This window comes from Camelus bactrianus, chromosome 4, assembly GCF_048773025.1.
Source record: "Camelus bactrianus isolate YW-2024 breed Bactrian camel chromosome 4, ASM4877302v1, whole genome shotgun sequence".
Lineage (NCBI taxonomy): Eukaryota > Metazoa > Chordata > Mammalia > Artiodactyla > Camelidae > Camelus > Camelus bactrianus.
The window spans coordinates 85,715,041-85,738,163 of NC_133542.1; the positions used below are offsets into that span (position 1 = coordinate 85,715,041).

At 37.5% G+C, this 23,123-nt stretch overlaps 1 protein-coding gene across 2 annotated transcripts in view; it reads right to left on the minus strand.

The window, feature by feature from the left end:
- ERCC6L2 (ERCC excision repair 6 like 2) overlaps nucleotides 1-23,123 on the minus strand; it is an 83,701-nt gene that overhangs the window by 21,118 nt on the left and 39,460 nt on the right. For both annotated transcript variants that reach the window (XM_010967454.3, XM_010967453.3), the window contains exons 14-17: nucleotides 18,549-18,701; nucleotides 14,462-14,542; nucleotides 11,928-13,089; nucleotides 7,124-7,278 (exon numbers count right to left, since the gene is read on the minus strand). In XM_010967454.3, coding sequence (XP_010965756.2) covers nucleotides 7,124-7,278; nucleotides 11,928-13,089; nucleotides 14,462-14,542; nucleotides 18,549-18,701 — 1,551 coding nt within the window. The remainder of the gene's footprint in view (nucleotides 1-7,123; nucleotides 7,279-11,927; nucleotides 13,090-14,461; nucleotides 14,543-18,548; nucleotides 18,702-23,123) is intronic.

Genomic DNA, 23,123 nt, shown 5'->3' on the forward strand with positions numbered 1-23,123 from the left:
AAAAAAAAAAAAAGAAAAGAAACCAAAGGAACTGAGGGAAAAGCTCAAGAGAAGACAGAAGGATCAAAGATTCCAGGGATTTGAGCTGACTGCCACTGCTGAGCCCGGAAGAAGCCACTCACCCTCTCATTTAAAACAATCAGTAAAGTAGCACGTTTGCATTAAATAGTCTCCAAGAATCCTTCAAATTCCAAAAACTGTGACTCCCTAACTTTATGACTTTGCTTTACTTGTCCTACAAAAGTCAAGAATCCATACGTGTGCAGAGGCAGGATTCTCGGATGGATGGCGATAGGTGTGCCATGAAGTGGCCATGTCCAATTGATAGCACGGTTTTCATAGAGGGATAAAATAAAATTTGAAAAGGGCTGTTAAGTGCTTAACATTCTTTAAGTCATTAGGTGGAGTCAGTCAGAGTTCAGCGGGGCCTTACAGCTCTAAGCTTTTATATTGTTACTTAGAAGGCATTATTTGAAGAAATAGTGTTTTTCGACTAGTGAGAATCTTCCAAGTTTTCTAAATGGAGAAATCGTTCAGAAAAAGCCAGATCAATCTTCTGTGCACTTGGAACGATGACCAGTGGGAGAAGAGTTAGAATCAAGCTACTTCCTAATAGGCAAAGATTATTTTTGCCAGTTTAGTTCACTATCAAATTGGCTTATAATTCCTATCAGATACAGTGTTTTGTATGGTATTCTTGATGATAAATCAGGCACAGTTCAAGGGGGGGGGTCCATCTATAAAATGAGAGGACGGGACTAGGTATCTTTCTTGGTATTCTAGTATTATTCAATTATTGGTACCACTAACAACAAAAATAATAACAGGTCATTGCAGGGAGTAACAGAAAGAGATTTACTCATCACCCCTACAATAAGCAACAATCTCAATTACAATAATGAAAATTTATGGCTTTCTTGCAAGGAGTTGAATGTGTTTTGCACACATCAGCTCATTAAGTGACATTACTCCATTAATCCTGGTGACATCACTGTGAGGAAGGGTACCACAGCTTCTCGCGGCCACCAGCAAGGAGGGGGACAGGTCTACGTGTTTACAGTTAACACCTGATTCTCCTTCTTCTGACCAGGTGACAGGTGTTCTTCACAAATGACACACTGTCTTTCTGAGGCAATCCCAGCTCTAAAGATAGAAACACAAAAGCCTTTTTCATGCCAACACTGGCCACGTCACTTCACACATATACACACACAACATAAAAAAACTCGATCTCTACTAATATCACTTGAAAGAATAACTTTCTGATACAGACATCAAAAATTTAACATCTAGCTACAGAAAGAAAAACGATAAGACCATAAAAAAATCCCACCCAGTAAGAATTAATTCCGTTACATGCTGAAACCATAAACCTAACTTACTGGACTACTTCATAAACCAGTCATTTGTGAACAATTACTTTAACCCATCATGCCACTCACTATCCTGAAAAATAGGCTAATGAATGCTGTATCTCCCCAGAGTCTGCGCATTGTAAACAGTCCGTCCCTCCTTGCTGACTCCCAAAGCTGTATGAACATGCTACAATCAAATCCACCATAGCTCGTGGAAATCCTTTCTTTGAGGAATCTACAAAATGCCAATCGAATACAAATACAAGAAAGAGAAGTTCTTACTACGAAAACATTCTGTATATACAGTATTCTGAACAGTGCTGAAACCTGCACTGGTCATAGAAAAGGCACTCTCCTCCCCGGGCACCCCCGCCCCGGGCTGACAGCATGCTTGGTTCTCTCATTTACACCACACTGCAATAACATAAAGAAGGGTTTACTATTAATCCAGGTTTTACTACAAAGCGACCCGTTATTTCTCTGTCAAACACTGGCAAGAGTGCCAAGTGTCTGTCATCCAATTCAGGGGATTAAGTCTTCTTTTATAGTCTGATACTTGTACCAGTTTATAAAAATACAGATATAGTTTCTTCGAGTTGGTCACAGTCTATATTTTGGCTTGGATTCAGGCAGCCAAGGTTGACTATGACAGCTGGCAGGAAACTGAGGGGAGAATATATCCTCCCCCTTTTAGTCGCCAGGACTTGGTTGCCATAGTGATTAATCCGTAATTGAATGATGTCTTTGTACAATTCTTTTCAGAAAACTTTAAGTAAACTTAAGTTGAAAACACGCAGTTGATTGAAAAACTGTGGCACCGTATCACACACAGGTATAGCTAAGTTCTGTGACATACTTTCATACATTCAAAGAACAAAGTAACTCTAATAAAGGTATTATCCGTTCCTCCCAATATTTAAAACATTTCTTTTTGGTCTAAGCTTAAATCTAAATTGCATGGGGTTTCCCTCTGGTTATCTTTTAAAATAAGCTGTCTTCAGAAATGGTCTGAAATAGTCATGCAGAATTGAGGGCTAAACAAGTTCTTATTTTATATAGGTTATATTGCTAAAATTAAAAAAATATCTAATTAGAAATTTATTTTAGGAGAGATAGGTTTTAATTCAAGACATCTAATTAAAATATGTCCAACAAATAGAAATTAATTGACAAAAGTATCAACTGAAAAGAAAAAAAGAAACATGGAAAAGAACTTTTCTTAATATATGGTTGAATTTGATTGGATTCATAGGTTTTGTCATTTTTGGTTACCAACAGTTACATCAAAAGGCCTGAGAAACTTTGAAAGACTGTAGGATTTTTTATCTCCGATTTGCAGTGTACATTCCTCCTCTTTTGTCAGTTTTCCATTTCGGATAATCCTTTGCAATTTAGTTAAAGGCTCTCACTTAGACGCAACTACAGTATTCTTTGAAAAGTGAAATGCTTGCATATTGTGGCCACTGTTAACCTTGTGTTGCCTTCATACAAATAAATAGGGTTTGTTTTCTTAGGAACTGAGGCTCCGTGTCTGCATCTGGCTGCAGACGCACACACAGACCACACGCAGGCACACACACACCCACACACAATCTCCAAACATGAAGGTCTCTAATAAAACTTTGGTGACAGATATGAAGTACTCAGAAGAATTCTCAGTCATCAGAAAGATTCTGGATGTGAGCCCAAGATGAAAGATACTGGACTGCAGGTGGATGGTCCAGGGGTTTTTGGAGACCTCAAAGAAGAGGCTAACACCATGGCTCAGTCTTTTTGCCTTCATCTCACTCCATTTTCCTTCAGCTTAGTTTATTCTCTGTTCTTCCCATAACCATTTAAAAGTTTTTTCAAAACTGCAAATTCACCCATGGCCACCCACCACGGCACTGAAGCTGTAAAACCTCTCAGTGAGTGACATACATATCTCTAACCAAAGACAGGGGTGTGTTTCACTGATTTACTCATTAAAGGTGTTGAAGTATTATCGACTGGATATGATGAAATCAGTGACTGTGAGCATTTTTTCTGCCTTAGAAATTCAGTGAGATGGCTTTGAAATGTCATCAATATCTCATCTGTGTAAAATAACATTAGTTTAAAAGTCTCTTCAGAAATCCTTAATTTGACCACCTTTACAAATAGTTTTCGGAAAAGAGAAAAATGACCCCACCATCATTCCACTTCCCTGACATTACTGAAAGTAGTTTCTAGTTTCCAGAAGAATTATAATGAGGAGAACTCAGAGTGCTATGTACAGAGATGCAGAAGGCTAGTTTGATGGCCCAGTGCTGTCCCACTCATTTGACTGCTTGTCAGCAGCTACGGAGAGATCATGAATTAGAAGTCACTTCAGCGGATCAATCTAAACAGAAAATAAATCTATCAGCTTTAAAGAGAAAAGTTAACCAGTAACTTCCACTCTAATACAGAGTATCCTAAGATAAAACTGATACAAGTTATAAAGTACTGACTGTTTTCATAAGCAAAAATTTAATAATCACATATAGAAATTTGAAAAATATTCTACCAAAAACATTCTTTTTTTTTTTTTTCTTTTGAAGAAAGTCCAAAGCCCCATATGGAGTAGTACCACCCAGTCTTTTATTTAGTGTTAAAGATGGTTGCATGCAACTGTTTATAGATTATCTGTCCTTTTTGATCCCCACCCTCCGGGGGACTTAGAGACCTGACCTCAGTCTTATCCCCTGGCTGTAGCAGCAATGCTTAACATTCACTGGGTGCTTACTTTGTGCCAGGTACCGTTCAGGGCATTGCACAGGCATCACCTCACTTGGTCATCACAACCACCTTCTGAGGTAAGAAGTATAATTACTTGTATTTTAAGCATAAGGAAATTGACGCATAGAGAAGGTAAGTAACTTTTTCACAGTCACACAGGAAGTACGAGGCAGAGCTACAATTCAAACTGAACATTCTGAAGAGAGTCCACGCCACAGGCTGGTAATAACCATCGAAAGTCCTTCTGCCTCTAGGAGATGACAGAGTTCAACAAACTGAAGGTGAGACTCATTATGAGTTCTTTCATTTCTTTCTAATTAAAATAAAAGGAGGAAAGCATGAGGTATGTGCCGGCGTTGTAGTTTTACGTCAAAAATATCGTAGGTTGAGTTTTTGATGTTGGTGAAACACCGAAGAACATCATAAATATGTATGATGACCATCTATTTTGAAAATTCTGGTTTTCATAGAGCAAGACCTTCTTTTTTAATGGTAAGTTTATAATGCCGCCTCTAAGTGAGTTCTGTATATAGGTGACACGTTACAGCTTTTAAGATGCTAAAGCACAACTATACTATTAACCTGAGGTATTAAGTGATACAGGTCCAGTCTGAGAGAAGGAATCTTAGCCTGTCAGAGTTTTACTGTGCCAAGTACTGATTTAAAAGTCAGCCACTGAAATGAGTATTTTGATACAGACTGTTCTTGGCCTGCTGGCATTGGTGATGGGATTGGACCTCCTGCTTAGTGGCTTTGAAACGTCCCTGAGTATTTTATATCCACCATGATTCAGTCATTAAGACACCAGATTTCTTCATCTTTCCTGAGAAAGGTCTACTAAATCGGTCTCTGTGTGATGGGAGAGACACATGGCCTCAAAGGGCATATCAGAAACCCCAGGGCTGGTTATTCCCATTTGTTCCCTGGTAAGAAGTGCCCCTCACTCTGAAAGTCACCATGAAGGGACAAGGTTTCTGATGAGACTGTGCTGTCCACCTCAAGAATACCGGGGCTGAAAAATGCTGAAAACTACTGATATTGCTAACGTGAGGATAAAAGAACTCCCTCCGTGTTCCCCCCACCCCTCTATTAAATAAGGCAAAGTATACTTCCATCATTCTCATGTTTACAGCTTTCCTTGGGACAGTTCCAAAGGGGCTTTTCATTGCTTCTCTATCTAGTGGTTGCTTCTTTGGTCCATTTTGGGAGATATCATATGGCTGTAAACTTCTTCTCTGAGAAATATTTGAATAAGCTAGTAACCAATATCTAGTTAAATTATTTCATTAACATCTACTATATGGTTTGCCAAGTTTTCTGACCTTTCACATTAAAATTTGCTTGGAAAAGAGCATGGTTAAGAAAAAAAGGCATGGTTTAATAAAAAACCTAATTAAAAAGCAGCTGTCTGTTTAGAAGATTCTGATACGCTCTTCATTCTCATATAGCAAATTTCCAGCAAACTCAGCATATTTCTGCCTATCTTTTTCACATGGTTCCTACGAGGTAGTCAAATTGTAGAGATGCCATCTACAGTTTTGGCTGAGATATGGTATATTCGTATAGCAAATGAAAATATAATAAGTGGCATACTTAAGTCACGAGAGAATGCTTTCATGAGTTATGTCTTGGTATTGTGTCTTTGGATTACGTTGAAAAATGCTAAAAGCACAGCCTTTCAAAGTCCATTATTACATTTACTCTAAGGATATTATAAGACAACTGACTGTTGACTAGATCATTCAATGGTCCCCATTTAAAACGTCAGGTGACAAATTTTCTTCAAATTAAGCACTAGGGAAAAAAAAGCCTTGCTCCTCCTTAGAAGAGCTGGTATTTTTGTTTTTTCTAAGGACAACCATTCAGCTCAGTGTTTCTCAGCAGGGTGTTATGGCATTTTGGGCAGAACAGTTCTTGGCATGTGGGTCCCCCCCCCCCCAGTGGGGACAGCCATTTAGTATCCCTGGCTTCCAGACATTAATGCCAGTTGGGCCCTCAGTCACTGTGACCACCCAAACTGCCCAACATTTTCAAATGCTCTAGTTGAAAAAACACTACATATATTTTTACTTCCTTTGTTTCGTCTACCAGGAAACTCAATCAAATCTGTCAGTTAAAAAAACATATGTCTAGGTAGATACAATATATCGTATATAATTCCATTCTAACTTTCCCCCAGTCTTGAACTTCCAGTTTATCTCCTATTCTCTTTGGTCATGAACTTCATTTTGTATTCTAATTTTATTAAGACAGCCCCAAATCTTTGTCAAACCAGATGAAGTACAACTAAATGAAGACAGTTTGACAGTTCAGAGGCCCTTCCCTCCCTTCATTTTTAAAAGTAGTGCTAACTTGAAACAAAAACGTCATTGTTATACACAGTACACATTTTTAATTTCTACACTAAAAGTGGTAGAAAAAAATGACTCCTCAGACACTTAGCTTTAAGGAATTAAAAAAAAAATAAGCCAAAGAGAAGAAAATAGTTTTTAAAACTTTTGATGAAAGGCATTATGTGTAAATAAAATACCTACTTTTATATAAAGCCTTGTTTCTATATAACAGCAATTTTAAATGAGAAGAGCTGAGAGAAGTTATTTATTACTTTTAACAACATTATAAAAAATATTTTGTTAAAAATATAAATTCTATATGGAGTTAGTTTTTGGGTGCATCTTCATTTTAGATGAAACATTTTGGAGGAAATCTAATGATACACTCTCCCTTCCCCACGTGAGACAAGTAGTTTTGGTTGTGATTTAACTGATTCCCTCAGTTTCCTCATTTTTGGCAAACTTTCACTGAGGGAAACTATTAAGCAACTCAACAATATCAGGCATCTCGATATAGATTTGGCTCTTAATATAAAACATCTTGAGTGACGACAGTGTCCCCAGTGGTACTGGTTTTTACGCTTATTTATGCGTCACTTGCAGGCCTGTTTGTACTTCTGAGGGAATACTTAGAGAAGATCCTACTGAGGAAAATGAGATTAAAATGAGAAGAGATATTACCTAAGCTCTTCCTACCTTAGAAGTGCAAACGGCTACGTTTGCGGGAAGCTGGGAAAACTGCTTCAGTTCAAACACATCACGCGCTGCCCATCGGCTCATGTGATTTTCCGCTTTGCTTGATCCGATCACATTCTGGTTTGAGTGAACGTAAGCCACTTCCTGAACGCCACCTAGGAGGCAATCGACGTTGGTTAAGTGATGCCGCATGATGAAGCAATATGGTTCAAAGTACACTTTAAAAATGATCAGCAATACATTAAAACAGGTTATGCTTATTTTATTTTTAAACCTTGAGGGAAACGTCCAGTTTCGATGTCAGGATCAGAATTCTTTAAATAAAGATATTGAATAGAAAAAGAGTTCAAATATACTGATCCAGGTTAACTTGGAGATGACTTTTCTCTCTTATCAATGTAAGGACTTTTGTGATGAGGTAGTAATTTTTAGATTTCAAGTTGAAATAAGGGTTTTGCCAAGAGAAAAGCCATAGTGGAAGGCTGAATATGTTTTCTCTGTTGATTTAAAAAAAATGTTTACTCATTTAAAGAGAAGCTCTAGTCTCATCTGTGCCTTTAAGCACGCACGCAATTACAGGGATGAAGCGGGAGCATGGGGTTTACGCCCAGGGAGTTTCAGTTGGACGGCTTTGTTCAGCTTTACTGTTTCTATCGTGTCTTTTCTGTGCATATGCCCAGAGAATGTCAAGATCTGGAGGCTCTGAGGAAATGAAAAAAATTAACTTACAGCTTTTATCTGGAAGAAGTTTAAAAAATGGCTACATTTTTTATTGTTTTGCTTCTAGGCACCTATAATTTACTTTTAAATTGTGGTCATAAAAGAGAAGGCTAGAACTGAGGTCTATAAAAGCTCCCTCAAACAGCTCTGGCAATGAAGCTCAATTATGACCTTCAACACTTGTGCTGTTTCAGTCCTGAACCTCTCTCAGCCAGAACTGTCAATCATGAGAAAACAAGATGTCACATAAGATGACTAACAGAGCAACTAAGAGAATATTCTCCTTTAATTCCAAAATATCATGTAATGTATAGAGTGACAGTTTAAAATCTTCAAAAGGACTCTTCCGGTGGAAGATTTAGGCAGATTTTTAAGATGTTGGTGACACACCTGATGCATTATTCAAAATAGCAACTAGTCCCACATTAGCTCTTGACTCCTTTTACACAGCGAAAAACCCAAGACCAAAACTTGGCCGCTCTTTTTAAGAAGTTTCTGCAGTAACTCCTCAAACCTAAAATCTAATCGCAGCACGCAAACCAAAGGATAGTCCGCCGCCTCTTGAAAGTTTGCTTTCTACCACTTAGCTTTTCTGAAAGACCTCCATTAGCACGTGTTTCCACAGAGGAAGAAATCCAAAGAGGATTTTTCACTTTTATGAAAAAGGGCAAAAAGTGACAACAGTGTCCAGTGTTTGTTTTGCAGCGAGCCGCTGCAGGGCCAGCGCACTCCCCAGCCCCAGGAGGGGCACCGCCAAGCTCCTTCCCCAGGAATGACTCTCAGCATCTCCGCATCGAGCTGTCACAGCTTTGGGCTGTGTCTGTGAGCATCTGGGCTTAAGCTGGATTTATTTTGTGCAATTGTGAACAAGATGTTTTCTAAGGTAATTGCTTCTTTGCTTTGTGCCATTTTGGCTTATGAAAAGCTACTCAGGAAGGCTCTATTTTCACATAACAGGGGAAACCGGCACTTAGTTACAAGGGTATCAAAATATGTATCATAATGAACTTTTAAACGAGGCTGCTAATAACCACAAAAGCAAGCTTGATTTGTAAATAAATCAAACACAATCATTAAGGTTTTTAACATCAAAATATCCTTGTCTATATATCAGATTCTTTCAGGTAATTTTGGGGAATGAGACACTTTTGAAAGCAATGCTGACTCTTAAAAGTCACTACACAGCTTCTCGGCAGATTGTGGCAGGGAAAGATTTTCAATCTCTCTGAATCCTCATGTGAGAACATGAGAACAGTAACTAAGCCACAAAACCAAAAGCCGAGGACAACACTCCCAACAAAATAAAATTACAAGACACTCTCATGAGCCCTAAAATACAAGAAGGTGGGTATCAGCCACTAATAGCTACACACTCTGCATGGCATCAGGGTCTCTGTGGTGAAGGAAGAAGGAAACAGCAGGGTGGCATCTGATGGATCTGAGGTGAGGACACCCTGGCACCACAGGCTACCTGAGATCAGCAGTTGGATCTGGGAAGGTCTTCTACTCTTTAAAGCTGAGTGCTGTGTACGGGGGGCTTGTGGAAAGAGACCTGAGAGGCTGGGGCAGGCTGGCCCTAAGAACTCCCCAAACTGACCCACAAGGGCTCCCAGGTCAGGACCATACAATGAGGAAAAGCTGCTGAGATGGAGTCAAAATGAGCAGGACAGGAAGAACAGGGCTGCGGGAAAGAGGAGGTCTAGAGCAAAGCAGGGGAGAGGGGCAGGGACAGGAAACCCACCACAGTCCTGAACACTGTGCACAAATAGCAGATACGAATCTCTGTGAAGTTAGAAAAGGTTTCCTAAACTCTGTGTCATTAAAAAAAAATTCCAGGAAAAGAATTTCTATAAAAATGAGCAAGAGGGTCAAGTATCATAAAAATTGTAAGAGAAAAGAGAATAAGCAGCAAGTAATAATCCTACAATAAAAACATGCCAGAAAGATGTGCTTACAAAACAGAATAAAATCATAAATGATTTCGAAATTAGGTAAAAGACTTTAAGAAAGTCATAAAATACAGGAACCAACAACATAAATCAGAATTAGAATAACTCAGAAATGAGAGGCAGAACTCAGAAAAGATTTAGGAATTTAAAAAAAAATCAGAAATGAAGAATAAACTAGAAGGAACATTAAGAGGGGATAAACATAACAGATACTGATTTATGAGAAATAGAAGAAAATCTTTAAAAAGAAGAAATGAAAGGGAGATAAAGGATTTAAGAGAATGTGACAAACACTGAAGACAAAGAAGACTGAAGATCTGAATGACAGAAATTCCTGAAGACAAGAGCTAGAACAAGTAACTAAAAATACTAGTACAAATACACTTTCCTGAAATAAAAACTGAGTTGAGGCTACACTATGAGAATACTGATCCAGACAGCTCTGGACTGAATATTTGCACCCCCGCCAAAATTCACATGTTGAAGCCAATCCCCAGTGTGATGGCATTTGGTGGTTAGGACTTTGGGAGATAATTAGATGATGAGGATGGGGCCCTAATGAATGGGATTAGTGCCCTTATAGTAAGAGACATGAGAGAGATGATTTCTCTCTCTGCCATGTAAGGACACAGCAAGAAGGCAGCCAGGTGTAAACCAGGAAGAGGGTCCTAACCAAGAACCTACCCACACTGGCAACCAGATCCTGGACTTCCAGCCTCCAGAACTGTGAGAAATAAATGTTGTGTAAGCCACTCAGTCTATGGTAATTTGTTACAGCAGCCTGCGCTAAGACAAACACCAAAATACAATCTAGTAAAATTACTGGAAAAAAGAAAAGGAAAAAAAAACATGTAAAAATACACATATGTACATATATATTATATACACACATACATATATACACAAATAATTTATCCACTGAAAAGGCCCAGAAATAACAACCAAGCTAGTATAGTAGCACTGGTCATTCCTCGCACCAGCCTGTGGTCTTCAAACACACTTTCTCTCTAAAAGAAACCAAGGCTTCTTGGAGAAATTAATGATTCTAGGTCTCAGGCAGAAAACGCATGAGATGGTTCTGGAGCGTCCTGCAATTAAAGATGATCAGCATCATGTCAGAGATCTCATGAATCAAAATGCTCATGTCCAAAGGCTCCCACTATCCAAAGATGGGCTAACTGAGCCTCAATATTAATATTAATTGAAATGGATTTGGACCCATTAAATATGTTTGAATCAATAATTCATAGCGATTTTAGAGAAGAATGGGTCATCCTTTAAGCATATAGAAAGTCAACTTACTATGCAAAAAGCTGATAAGAAACTGTTTTTCCTGCCTTCTCTATATGAATTGCACCACTGGGTAAGTAATAGCAGATGAGGAGAAGCATCTCCTTACAGAAGCATCCTTACTAACAAATGAAAAATAAATAAGAGAAGTAGAAACTGTCATTTTGCTGCTTTGAATGAATAGTTACAGGCATTAAGCATCAATGGCTGCCAAGACCATAAGAGAGAAACCAGCGAACATTTGTCACACACTTTTGTCTTGTCAAAGGGACTGGATTTGATACAGTGTCAGAAGCCAACTGCTCATTTGCAGGAAATACAGAGGGAAGAGGAATATGTCCAACTGTACCAAGAGTACATAGTCAGCAAAATGCAAATTAAGTAGAAATCTATAGGTGGCCTGGGTTCTTCAACAGATGAACCTCAGAGAAATGAAAGAGACAGAGGTGGAATCCTATACGTTAAAATAAACCATCTAAAAATTTTTTTTAATGAGTGAGACTAAACTATAATGTCTAGGGATACACATTTGTATCAAATGTATACACATTTGACAAAAACCATAAAAACGCAAAGATGTTAGAATAATTAGTATTTATGGAGGTGGGGGGCTGTGATTCAGATGGGCCACGTGGAAGGGGTCCTGGGGTAGATGAGAAACTTCTCTTCTTGACCTAGGTCTAGTCTTCCCTTTATCCTGCCACCAACCACTCCCTCATTGGTGTCTCAAGGTAGCATCTTGGTTGTAGAGCTAATTCAATCTAACTCAAGAATCTATTACAGAACTGTCTGATTGCACAAAATGAATATGTAAAGAAAAGTTTTCAGAATGTATTTGCAGTTACCTAAAAATTTATCCATTGATTCACACGTGGGCTCTTGATTGACAATGCTCTCGTTTGAAAATTTCATTGGTTTTCTTGGTATGGAAGTGCTGTTCTTCTTATGACCAGGCAATTTTGAAGAAAAACTGATTCTCTCTTTTATAGATTTTGGTCTATGATTCTGTTTAGAGAAACTGATACGGCGAACAGATAAATCGTCATCTGAGGATGAAAAATCATCAATAGTCTGAGAGTTGCAGTCTTTAGCTGTTTCACACAGTTGGTCTGTTCTCTTCATTGTTTTTGGAAAAGTGCAAAATTCCCTTTTATTTTCCTTTCTTCTCTTCAACTTCAAAGAACTAGTAGCTCTTTGCTTTCTTAATCCTGACTTGGACGGAATTTCAACGTCATCAGATTCATCACTAATATCGCTACTTCCTTTTCTTTTTGGAAAAGATTTCAGGGTCATGTTCTCAGGATTTAATTGTTTTGAAATTAGTCCATTTCCTTTGACATTGGTCTTCCTATCATCCCCATTATTTCTTCCTTTTACAGGGTTTTCTGTTTCAGAATCTTCAGATCCATCCACAGGTAGCTTAAATCTTACACTATTCTTAAGGACTCTCTGAGTTGTATACTGCGTGGGAAAGATGACATCACTGTCCTCTGAATCTGTGACATCCTCTAAGATGCAACGGTGGTCAGCTGTATTTTTAAAATTTTTCTCATCATCAGACTCAGAAGAAATATTCTGTTCTAAAATCTTCTTACTTTTATCAAGAATGCATTTTTCATTTGGATTTAGGATGTTAGCTAATTGCTGATGTTTCAAAGTACCAAGAGACTCTCGACTTTTCTGACAACCCACATCTTCGGCTTGTGTTGAAAGGCATGAGGGCTGTTCATCAGAACTCACATCATCAGAGGTACTGCTTCCATCACTGTCCTCAGCCGCTTTACATTTTGCCTCAAACAATTGAGAGAAACCACACTGGAGTAAGGTGAGCTGTCCAGGAGAACCTAAAGTTTTACTTGAGTCTGATGCTTTGTTCTTAGCAGTCTTTATTGTAGAGTTTCCCACCGATTCATCGTCACTAAACTCACTGCAGAGATCACGTGCAGCTTTTGCCAGTGGTTCTGCAGGTTGTTCTGGACCTCTGTGTTGGCAGTCAGGCCCTCCAGGCTATATAAGAAGCAATGACAGAAATATTAGAAAACATCACGATAATAATATCAAATCCATCACACTGGAAGGGGATTAAATTTGGGCATATAATTGATGTGTATCACTTCGTATTTTCTGTAACTACAACATTTAATAAACAAACGTTAACAGATTTAATATTACAGCCTGGTATACTCTTTTCTCTTTTCAAGTTGAATAACTTTCCAAATGAATGAAAATTTAAACTAGAACACCAAGTGATCAGTTATTTCTAAGGAAAGCACAGAGCAGAGCTGTCAGCTTGTAAGATGCAGAGACCAGCTCTGGCCTCCAAGTGAAAAGCACAGAACTTACTCTTTCAATCATGCTTTAAAAACAAAACAAATCTGTAGGAGTTAAAGTAAAGAGTTTGCAACTGGCAAATGGTTCTAACTGATTACAAATAAGATTTGATAGACTCTTGACCCCCTAGAAATAAAGAAAATATTGTTGTTATCAAATATGTTTCTTTCACATCAGTCAGAGCTAAATAGATTCTCCAGTTTCTGACAACTGAGGCTTTATTAGTAAAAGATTTGAGAAAAGTATTATCCAGTAATACTTCTGCCAACATTTGGTATTCATGTATTTCTATAAATTTGGATAAATATTTACTCCATATTGGGTGATATAAATTTACAGGGGTGGTATAAATTCATAGTTACCATTATATGTACTTATCATACAGTTATATGATATACTGTTATATCATATATGTGATATACAACATAACACAGAGTTATCCCACAGCCCATTATGTTGTTGGGTTTGTATAAATTTATAGTTAAATTCCTAAAAACAAACAAGAAAAAACAGCAACAACAATTTTTTTAAAGTCTACATATATTCTTTACTTTTAAAAAGGCTTTATGATGACAATATAGATTCTGTACTGTGTGCGATGACAAACTACTCAAAAGATCAAAAGACACAGGACTCAAAATATCTGGTTGAGTCAGAGAATGAGTCTGATGTTTGGATTCAATAATCCTAAACACATATTGACTGCTATCTTTGTTTAGTTTGTTGTTTAGTAAAAAAAATTATTTGTTTATGCTGGATTGGCCACCTATACAGTGCATTTAATTTTGGAGTTACGTTTTGGTATATTAAAATTCCAGTCTGGAATGTAAACCCTGGATGATTGCGCCTGAATTTGTTTCTGTGATATGGAATGCTAGCCTACATTATTAATTTTCCTGACAGTTCTCTGACTCTCCGTCCTTGATTTTTTTTTAAAAAAAGACTTTTTCTTTACACACTGAAAAATGAAGGAAAAAGAGAAGAAACTTCAAATCATCACACACATGTTTCCTTGGAGTTCTGGTCTACAGAGTCAAAGATTGCTTACTGTTTCTAGTTTGTGTACTGGAGGTTCTTCCTTCAACCATGTTGTGGCTGTCATGATCCCTGCTTCCACTTGGCCTTCTCTCTACAAAGAACGCAAATAACTGTGTGAAACATGGGGCGAACACAACCAGACAAACAACAGCAACGGCACATGCTAAAACTCAGAGTTAAGAAATCCGAGCACAGCTTGCTTTAGCTCTCTTCATGCTGCTTTGCAGTATGCTAATTAAGGAACTCATAGACAGTTTATATCCCATTTTTAAATGCTTGTAATTCTCAAGTAGTAGAGAGGCACAGTGGAAACCTGCTGCATCCGTAAAATACTCTTCTTTCTTATCATAAGCTTATTTTTTCAGATAGAAAATTAACACTTCTCAGCAAACTCCATTAAAAGCCCTCACAGGGAGAGTGAAAAAATGTTATATATTTACCTAGTAGTGATACATGTCTATATAATAATTACATAACTATTATATTCATGTAAATATTATATAATATTGCAATAACTGTAAGGACATACTATCAACGTTTCAAGCACCACAGATGATGCTGGGTATTGGGAACTGGTATTCTAGCTTACATTGCTAGTGTATTTGTAGCTCATATTTATTAAAATGTGTACTGATTCCTTCAGTGTTAGCAGACATCAAAATGAAAACATCCATCCAATGTAAAACTAAAAAAAAATTTAATTATCTAACAGGTTTGCTACATCTTTTAGGAAAGTATGCTTTTAAAGCTTTTGGTATTTCATGTAGCAGAAATACTTCATGGCCTAGATCCTAGGATATTAAATTCATCTTCAAGTGAAAATAAATTGATTTCTCTTTCCAAGGCTTTATTTGTTGATAGAACAAGGGGAATTAGTACTACCATCACCAGAGTTAACAAATATCCAGGTTACAAATACACCAATATTCATAATACATCCATGGCATGGTTCCAGCTACCTGGTGTCCTGGGCAACAAGGGAGACTCTCCCGTACAGAAGTCAAGAAGATGATGAAGAGTTCTGAATTGCCATGGGACCTTTCCTCCCAATGCCTGGAGGCTATTACTGTAAGGGAGTGGGGAGCCTCCTTCCTTGTGCCTTTTCATCTTCTCAACAGAAGCTAAATGGCTACAACAGATGTAACTGGCAGCACCGGAAGCATCCTCAAGCTGCCAGAATCCCTCTCTGATAGGTAAGCGGCAGCTCCTCTGCTGCTGCCCAGGCCAGACCCCTTGGAGTCATCCTGAACTCCTCTCTTTTTCTCATACTCTCTGTCTGATCCAGCAGCAAGTCCTGTCACCTGTACAGAACCCAGCCATATCTCAGGCCATCCACCACCACCCCTCTGGCCCAAACCATTATCTCCCGGCTGGACCGTGGCAGTGTCCTCCTACCTGGCTTCTTGCTTCTGCTCTTGAACCTCTACTGTCTGATTCGTAATATTTAGATAGACAGTATAGATCAGACTATGCCATTCTGTTGTTCAGAACCCTCTGATTGTTTCTATTCTCCGTCAAAGCCGAAGCCGCAGCTCCTGCCTGATCTGGTTTCCCCTCATCTGAATGGCCCCATCTTTTGCTCTCTTGCCTGCTCGGCTCCAGCCACTTGGGCTTCCTCGCCATTCTGAAGTCATGCTGGGCAGGCTTCTCCCTCAGGGCCTGCGCATTTGTTCTTCTCTCTAAACGCCGCTTCCTTCCTCATCTTTTCGAAGAATCAAATACAGTCGCACTGTGAGTGCTTCCTTGGCTACTCCATCAAAATTGATAAGGCTTTTTCCTTGACAGGTGCCCTATTTCCTTTCCCCATTCTGCTTTACATACAACATTGTGTACGCTTAAGGCGTGCAAGGTGTTAATTTGATACATTTATCTACTGCAACATGACTGCCGTCCTAGCTCTAGCTAATAGCTCTAACACGTCACATGGTTATCATTTCTTTTATGTGGTGAGAGCATTAAGATCTGTCCTTCAGCAATTTTGAGGCATATAACATAGTATTGTTGACAATAATCATTATGCTGTTAGATCTCTGGAATTTATCCATCTTCTATTTGCTCTATTTTTATCCTTAGAATCTATCACCATAATATACTATATGCTTTAGTTATTTTTGCTGTTTATCATCTGTTTCCCTCAAATAGAATGTACATTTTTTTGCAGGCAGGACTTTTTGCCTATTTTCTATTTTCATTTCTGTATGCCTAGCTCTATGTACAGTACTGACTATTTAGCATATACTCAATAAATGTGAAATTAGCTCTCAATAGCTATCTCTAAAGGGAAACCATCAGAAAGTCAATGCAAAATAGAACTAAACTGCCCAGAAGCCATCAGATTAAAAGTGTTCTATAAATTCAAATTTCTGTACCTTAAAACATTTTAAAGGGGATTTTTCTACAACCTTTAAAAATTAAAAATGTGTCACAGGAAGGGGAAGATTTCTTTTACTGTATGATATACGCTTCTATTATACAGGGCTTGGAATAATAATATTTTAAAACATCGTTTGGCCAAAAGCACAGCAAGAATCTACTAAATTCTGGTTGATAACAAATGAGCAATTTTAATTCAACATTTAATTTAACAATTGAGTGCCAATGATGTGTCTAGGAAGAAGTTAAGCATATTTTACCACAGACAAAATATGAGATACGGAGGGTCCTGACATTAACAATCCTGAGGAAGAAGCAACATCTGTTTAGGACGACCAGAGAATAAGGGAGCTTTCCATTTATTAAACTGTCATGTGGAATGTCTTACCTAACACTTGTTTAAAAAGGAGTGGGTGGCTATTCTGATAAAAGAGGAAACTAAACTATTTGATATACAACAGAAAACAGGATAATATAATACTAATATGTTTTACAGATAATGATGTCAAATTAGAAACATGAGTATAGTCTGGTATGTTGGGTAGTACTCTGAGATGGGGGTGGGATCTGAGGGGGGCCTGGAGGACAAACGATATTATTGATAAGAGAAGACAAACAGGAAAGAAAAAGTCTATGAATGAAATGGCATGCCCAAAACAAGAAAAAGACAAGAGAAAAGGGGACTTTCAATGGGCCACTCAATTCAGAATCAGTTACAATACAATAAAAACTCAGCGATATACACCAGATATTGTATAACAGTGGTAACAATCACAACACACAGATACATACCCCCCTCTTCCCCATCACTGGTGATCACGCTGGAACTGTTACGGAACTCGCCTGACATATGCTTACTGATGTCATGCGTTCATTACGTAACTGTCCTCTTCTGCCTCCCATCAGGTGGTCTACGTTCTTTAAGGACAGGGACCAACTGTTCCTCGAACTATTTTTATGGTACTTATTAAATAAGTGAAGAACATTAAGGTTTCCCTACAAAGTCCTGGCAGTTAAGGGAAATATACCCTTAAGTTTTCCAAGACTTAGTTTCCTCAACTGTATGACGAAGGGGTTGAAAAAGAGGACAGTCTAGGATTTTATGATACTTATACCAAAATTAAGTAGAAAATAGGTTAATATTCTTAATACTCTGGCATATTAAAGACTTTAAAAGATTTTTTTTTAAAGGACATAAATATCCTGTTAAGAATAAGAAACATCTGCATGCTGAGGATGAACACAACTGGGAGAATTTGAAATACTGGTGTGGAATTTTTATTGGGAACAGAAAACAAAAATCTCCATGAGACATGAGAGTGCATCTCGGGGAGTATTCATTTGGTAACTTTTAATCGAAACACATTTTATATTTTTGTTTATTTAGGAAAGTCTTCTTTTTAAGTTCCTGACTTCAACAGCTGTTTTCAACATAATAAATTTCTCTTTCCCAGTCTGAAAATGGCCTTCAAGGTCACACTGTTTAGTATATGTAACTGTATTTGTATGCATACATCATTTATAACTATGCATGGGAAAAATCTTAGTTTAGAGGTATAATAATTCATTTCCTATTTCTCTAAAAGTAGAAACTCTAAACGTAGGACAGCTTTCATGAACAAAACCAAAACTTCTCCAAAAAGGCACCAGCAATTATATTTCAAGTTTCCTGAAGGAGAAAATCATGTTTAAAATATTGAAAAGGTCAGAGAAAAATTTCACACCTCCAGGATGTCCCTTGTCAGGCAAGACCCTTCGGATCTTAGTTTGAAGAGATTGTAGACCCCAAAGAGCTCTCCTCGGTGCTCTTTCGATCCTTGCACTGCTTCAAAATATCGCTTGGCATTTTCACTACCAATCACCACACAGTGAAGTTGCTGTAACAGAGAAAACACAAGGTATTTTTAAAGTGTTTGCTCCAACAATATGTCAGAATTTCCTGGCTTTCCCTGTATATACACAGCTTTAGCTGGGGCAGACAGAATCCCCGCAGGGAGGAAATTTTACTTTAATTTCCCTGGCAGATGTTGCCATTATGGTGAAATAATAATAATCTGGCCAGTCTTATTGAAGAAGAAATCTTACGTTTCCTATTTCATGTGTTTTCTAACAACTGAGTCAAGATCATATCTCTGTGGAATAGCCTCCTGACGTAAAACGTAAAAGGCACACATTTTAATACACTTACCTTCTTTCCAGACTTATTTCAACAGAAACTACTAAGACTGGCAGAAATAGTCCCTACATCACCAAATTAAATTATAATCTAAAGTAATCACATAATAACCATGTTGGTATCAAACTATTTGTGACCATGGTTATATTGCCATCTAACAGCAAAAACCTCGTCACTGTTAAGAAACATTGCATCTCTGAAACAATTCTGAATACAGAAAGAACACTGACATGGAACCTTTAAGGATATCTGCTACTTCAAAATCAACATTAATGTGTCTCTTTATTTACTAGATACTTTACTAAATATAATATAAGTACAATATGATCAACCCCATGTACACTTTAAAATTTCTTGAAAGAAACAAAGAATGCACAGAATGAGAAATCAATCTATTGTTAATGGAAGGATTAGTAAGGAGTGATACTTTACTGTGATTATCACCTCAGTTGACTTGTACTATAATAAATTATTGTAGGCAAATAAGATTATTCTTATTAATAAGAGCTACTATTTATTGAACACATGGGTAGCATTTTCACATTCATTAATTCCTACAACCCTGTAAGATATTACCAACTTCCTTTGAGAAATAAAAGAACTTAAATTTAGATAAATCAAGTGCCTTGCTCACAGACTCTCCACGAGGAAGTATCATTTCTAGAATTTATACCTGAGTTTGGCTGAAACCCAAATTTATACTTGTTACCAGTTTCTCATCTCCAGTTGTCCTTCTTACAACAAGACACTTAGGACCTAAGAAGTTATGGATCAACATACCAACTTGATCAGTTTTATATCAATGTCCCAGAAACACGGGTTATAGTCCTGGGACCACAGAATCACAACAGCAATGGATGTACTTGATGGTCCCGTTACCGAGGACTTTACCCTTGCTACTGACTCTTCCTTAAACACATGTATTCTCAAAAACAGTATATGAGCACCTCTTTAAAAACATCCCCACCAAAACGAACAATGCCAATCTCCCACCACTCTAAAAAAAAAAAGAAAAAAAACCTCACAGAACAAAACAAAAAAGTCTTTTGCGGAATGTGCAGAACACAATTGTATTTTATTTGGCATTTCTGGATTACAAGTGTGGTTAAGCTTCTTTTCATACACAGGTTAACCATTGCATTTTTTTTTTCTTGAGTCAAATGCCTAATCATAGTCTTTTTATTGGTTTGTGGGAGTTCTTTATTTATTATAGATGCTAATTTCCTCCTGCTCTCTCCTTTAATTTGGTTTGTAATTCCTTTGTCATATGGAAGTTTCATACAAAAAAGTAGTCTAATTCACATTTTTGGCCTTGGGGGCTGTATCAATTTCCTAAGGCTGCCATAACAAAGTATCACCAACTGGGTGGTTTAAAACAACAAACTTACTCTCTTTCAGTTCTGGAGGCTAAAGATCTGAAGTCAAGATACTGGCAGGGCCACTTGTCTCTCTGAAGGTTCTAAGAGAAGACCCTTCCTTTCCTCTTCCTAGCTTCTGGTGGTTGCTGGCAATCCTTGGCATTCTTTGGACCACAGCTGTATCACTCTGATCTTTACCTCTGTCATTACATGTAATTCTCCCTCTTTGTCTGTCTGTATCCAAATTTCCCTCTTTTAAGAATATCAGTCATTGGATTAGGGCCCACCCTAATCCAGTATAACCTCATTTAACTTGATTACATCTGCAAAGACCTTACTTTCAAATAAGATCCCATTCACAGGTACCAGGGGTTAGGACTTCAACATATGTTCTTAATTTATTTTATTTATTTTATTTTATTTTATTTTATTTTATTTTTATTTTATTTTATTTTTCAGGGGGAGGTAACAAGTCAGCTTCTAACAGAGGCTTTGTTAAAAGAATTTTGCATTTATGTTCATGAGACATACTGGTCTATAATTTTCTGTTCTTGTAATGTCTTTGACAATTTCGGTATCAGAATTCTTCTGTCTTTCTCAAGTAGGCTGGAAGTGTTCTTCTGTTTTCAAAAAGAACATGAAACATTTGATAGAACTCACCACTGAAGTCATCTAGGTTAGGATCTTTCTTAGTGGGAAAGTTATGAATTAAAAATTCACTTTCACTGACAATATAGTTATCATTTTCCCTCATTTGAAGTTATTTCTCTTAAATATCCAGTATCTCTAATAGTCAACTGTCTATCTAATTCTAGTAATTTTATAGACAATGCTTTTTTTTCCCTCCCATATTGTTTATTTCTGGAAATTTTACGGATTTCACTTTATCCTTGGTGCTTTACCAAAGATGATGTAAGTGTGCATCTATTTTTATTCATCCTATTTAACACTCAGTGGGCCCATATAAATCCGTGGACTCTCATTTTCTATTGTTTAAATGTTTCTTCCCTTATTTGGGGCTTCTTCCCTTCTCTTTCTTATGTTCCCTTCTTCAACTATAAGACTGATATTGCAGCTTCTAGATCTAGCCTTCATTTCTCCAAACTTTTCTTTTTTTTTTAAGGGGGGTGGTAATTAGGTTTACTTATTTACTTTGAATTTTACTTATTTTTTTAAATGGAGGTCCTGGGGATTGAACCCAGAACCTTGTGCATGCTAAGTACACACTCTACCACTGAGCTATATCCACTCCTCTCTCGTAACCTTTATGTGTGTTCTATCTCTGTGTTTTTGCTCTGTAATCTAGACGAATTTCTTGCCTCTTTCATTTAGATAAAAACTTTGCTCTTTGCTATTCAGCCTTTTGGTGGAGTTTTTCATTATCTGTATTTCTAATGGGTTTTTTCCTCTAGTAATCTTTTCTAGTTTCCAGGATCTTACAACCTCACTTACATTTTCAATGTTTTAATTTCCTTAAAAATCTTTTACTCTTTTCTATAAATTTTGTTTTTGCTTAAGGTAATTTTTTAAGCACCCGTATTAGTTCCTATGACTCTTGTAACAAATTATTATAAACTTGGTGGCTTAAAACAACAGAAATATATCATCTTATAGTTCTGGAGGTCAGAAGTCTGACATCAGTATCACTGGGATGGAATCAAGTTTTGGCAGGGACATGCTCTCTCTCCCTAAGCTCTAGGGGAGAACCCATTCCTTGCCTCTTCCCACTTCCGGTGGCTGCCAGCATTCCTTAGCTTGTGACCACATCACTCCCATTTCTGCCTCTGTGGTTACACTGCCTTCTCTTCTGCCTGGGTCAGATTCCCCTCTGCTTCCTTTTCATAACGATACTTGTGATTTTAGGGCCCTTCGGGACAACCCAGGCTAATCTCCCCATCTCAAAATCACATCTGCAAAGACCCTTTTTCTATATAAAGTAACATTTACATGTTCCAGGGATTAGGACCTGGGATCTTTGAGGGCCATTTTCATAGTGTTTATTTTCCTAAGCTGTTTAATACTAATTATTTTTTGTTGAATATTCATCTGTCTTCAAATGCCTTACAAGCTTATCTCAGCCAAATGCAGTAATTATTCAAATCGGGAGTGGGTGGAATTTGCAAGTATTTAATATATTCTGGGCAACAGAAGGGACTTTCTTCTTGATTTCAGCAAAAATTTGGAGCTCTGTCTTGCTTCTTTCTTTCCAGTATTTCTACATATTGTTCCTATTGAGAGGAGACATCTCCATTGGCTGTAATGTGGTACAACAGGAGAAAGATCGTAAGATCATAAGGGTTAAACCACCTTGTTAGATCATTAATAATACCCCTAAAAAGGCACCATGGTTAACCCAGGCTCCTTTCTTTCTTTAGTATCTGTTGACTCTAAGCTTAAAATATCCACAAGTTGCACCTACCTTTTTTAGTAGTTTTTTCCTGACTTCAGTTTAGCTTGGTTTCTTCCTTCAACCTGATCTCAACCTTTTGTCTTTCAGGGTTCCTTCTCATTTGTGATCCTCAGAGAGACCTCCTCTTGCTCTCCAACATTTTTAAAGGTTCTTTTTTTTTTTTAAATATCATTTTGGATTTCTTCCTACCCAAGAGATCTGAGGAACACCTGTGAGGCTAGAGTGTGTTTGCCATTTGCACCCTTGGTTCAAACTCCAATCAATCTTTAAATCACATTTATGCCACCTCCTCACATGACTGTCATCTTATCTTTATTTATGCCTACCAAGCTGTATGACTGAATGTTCCCTAAGT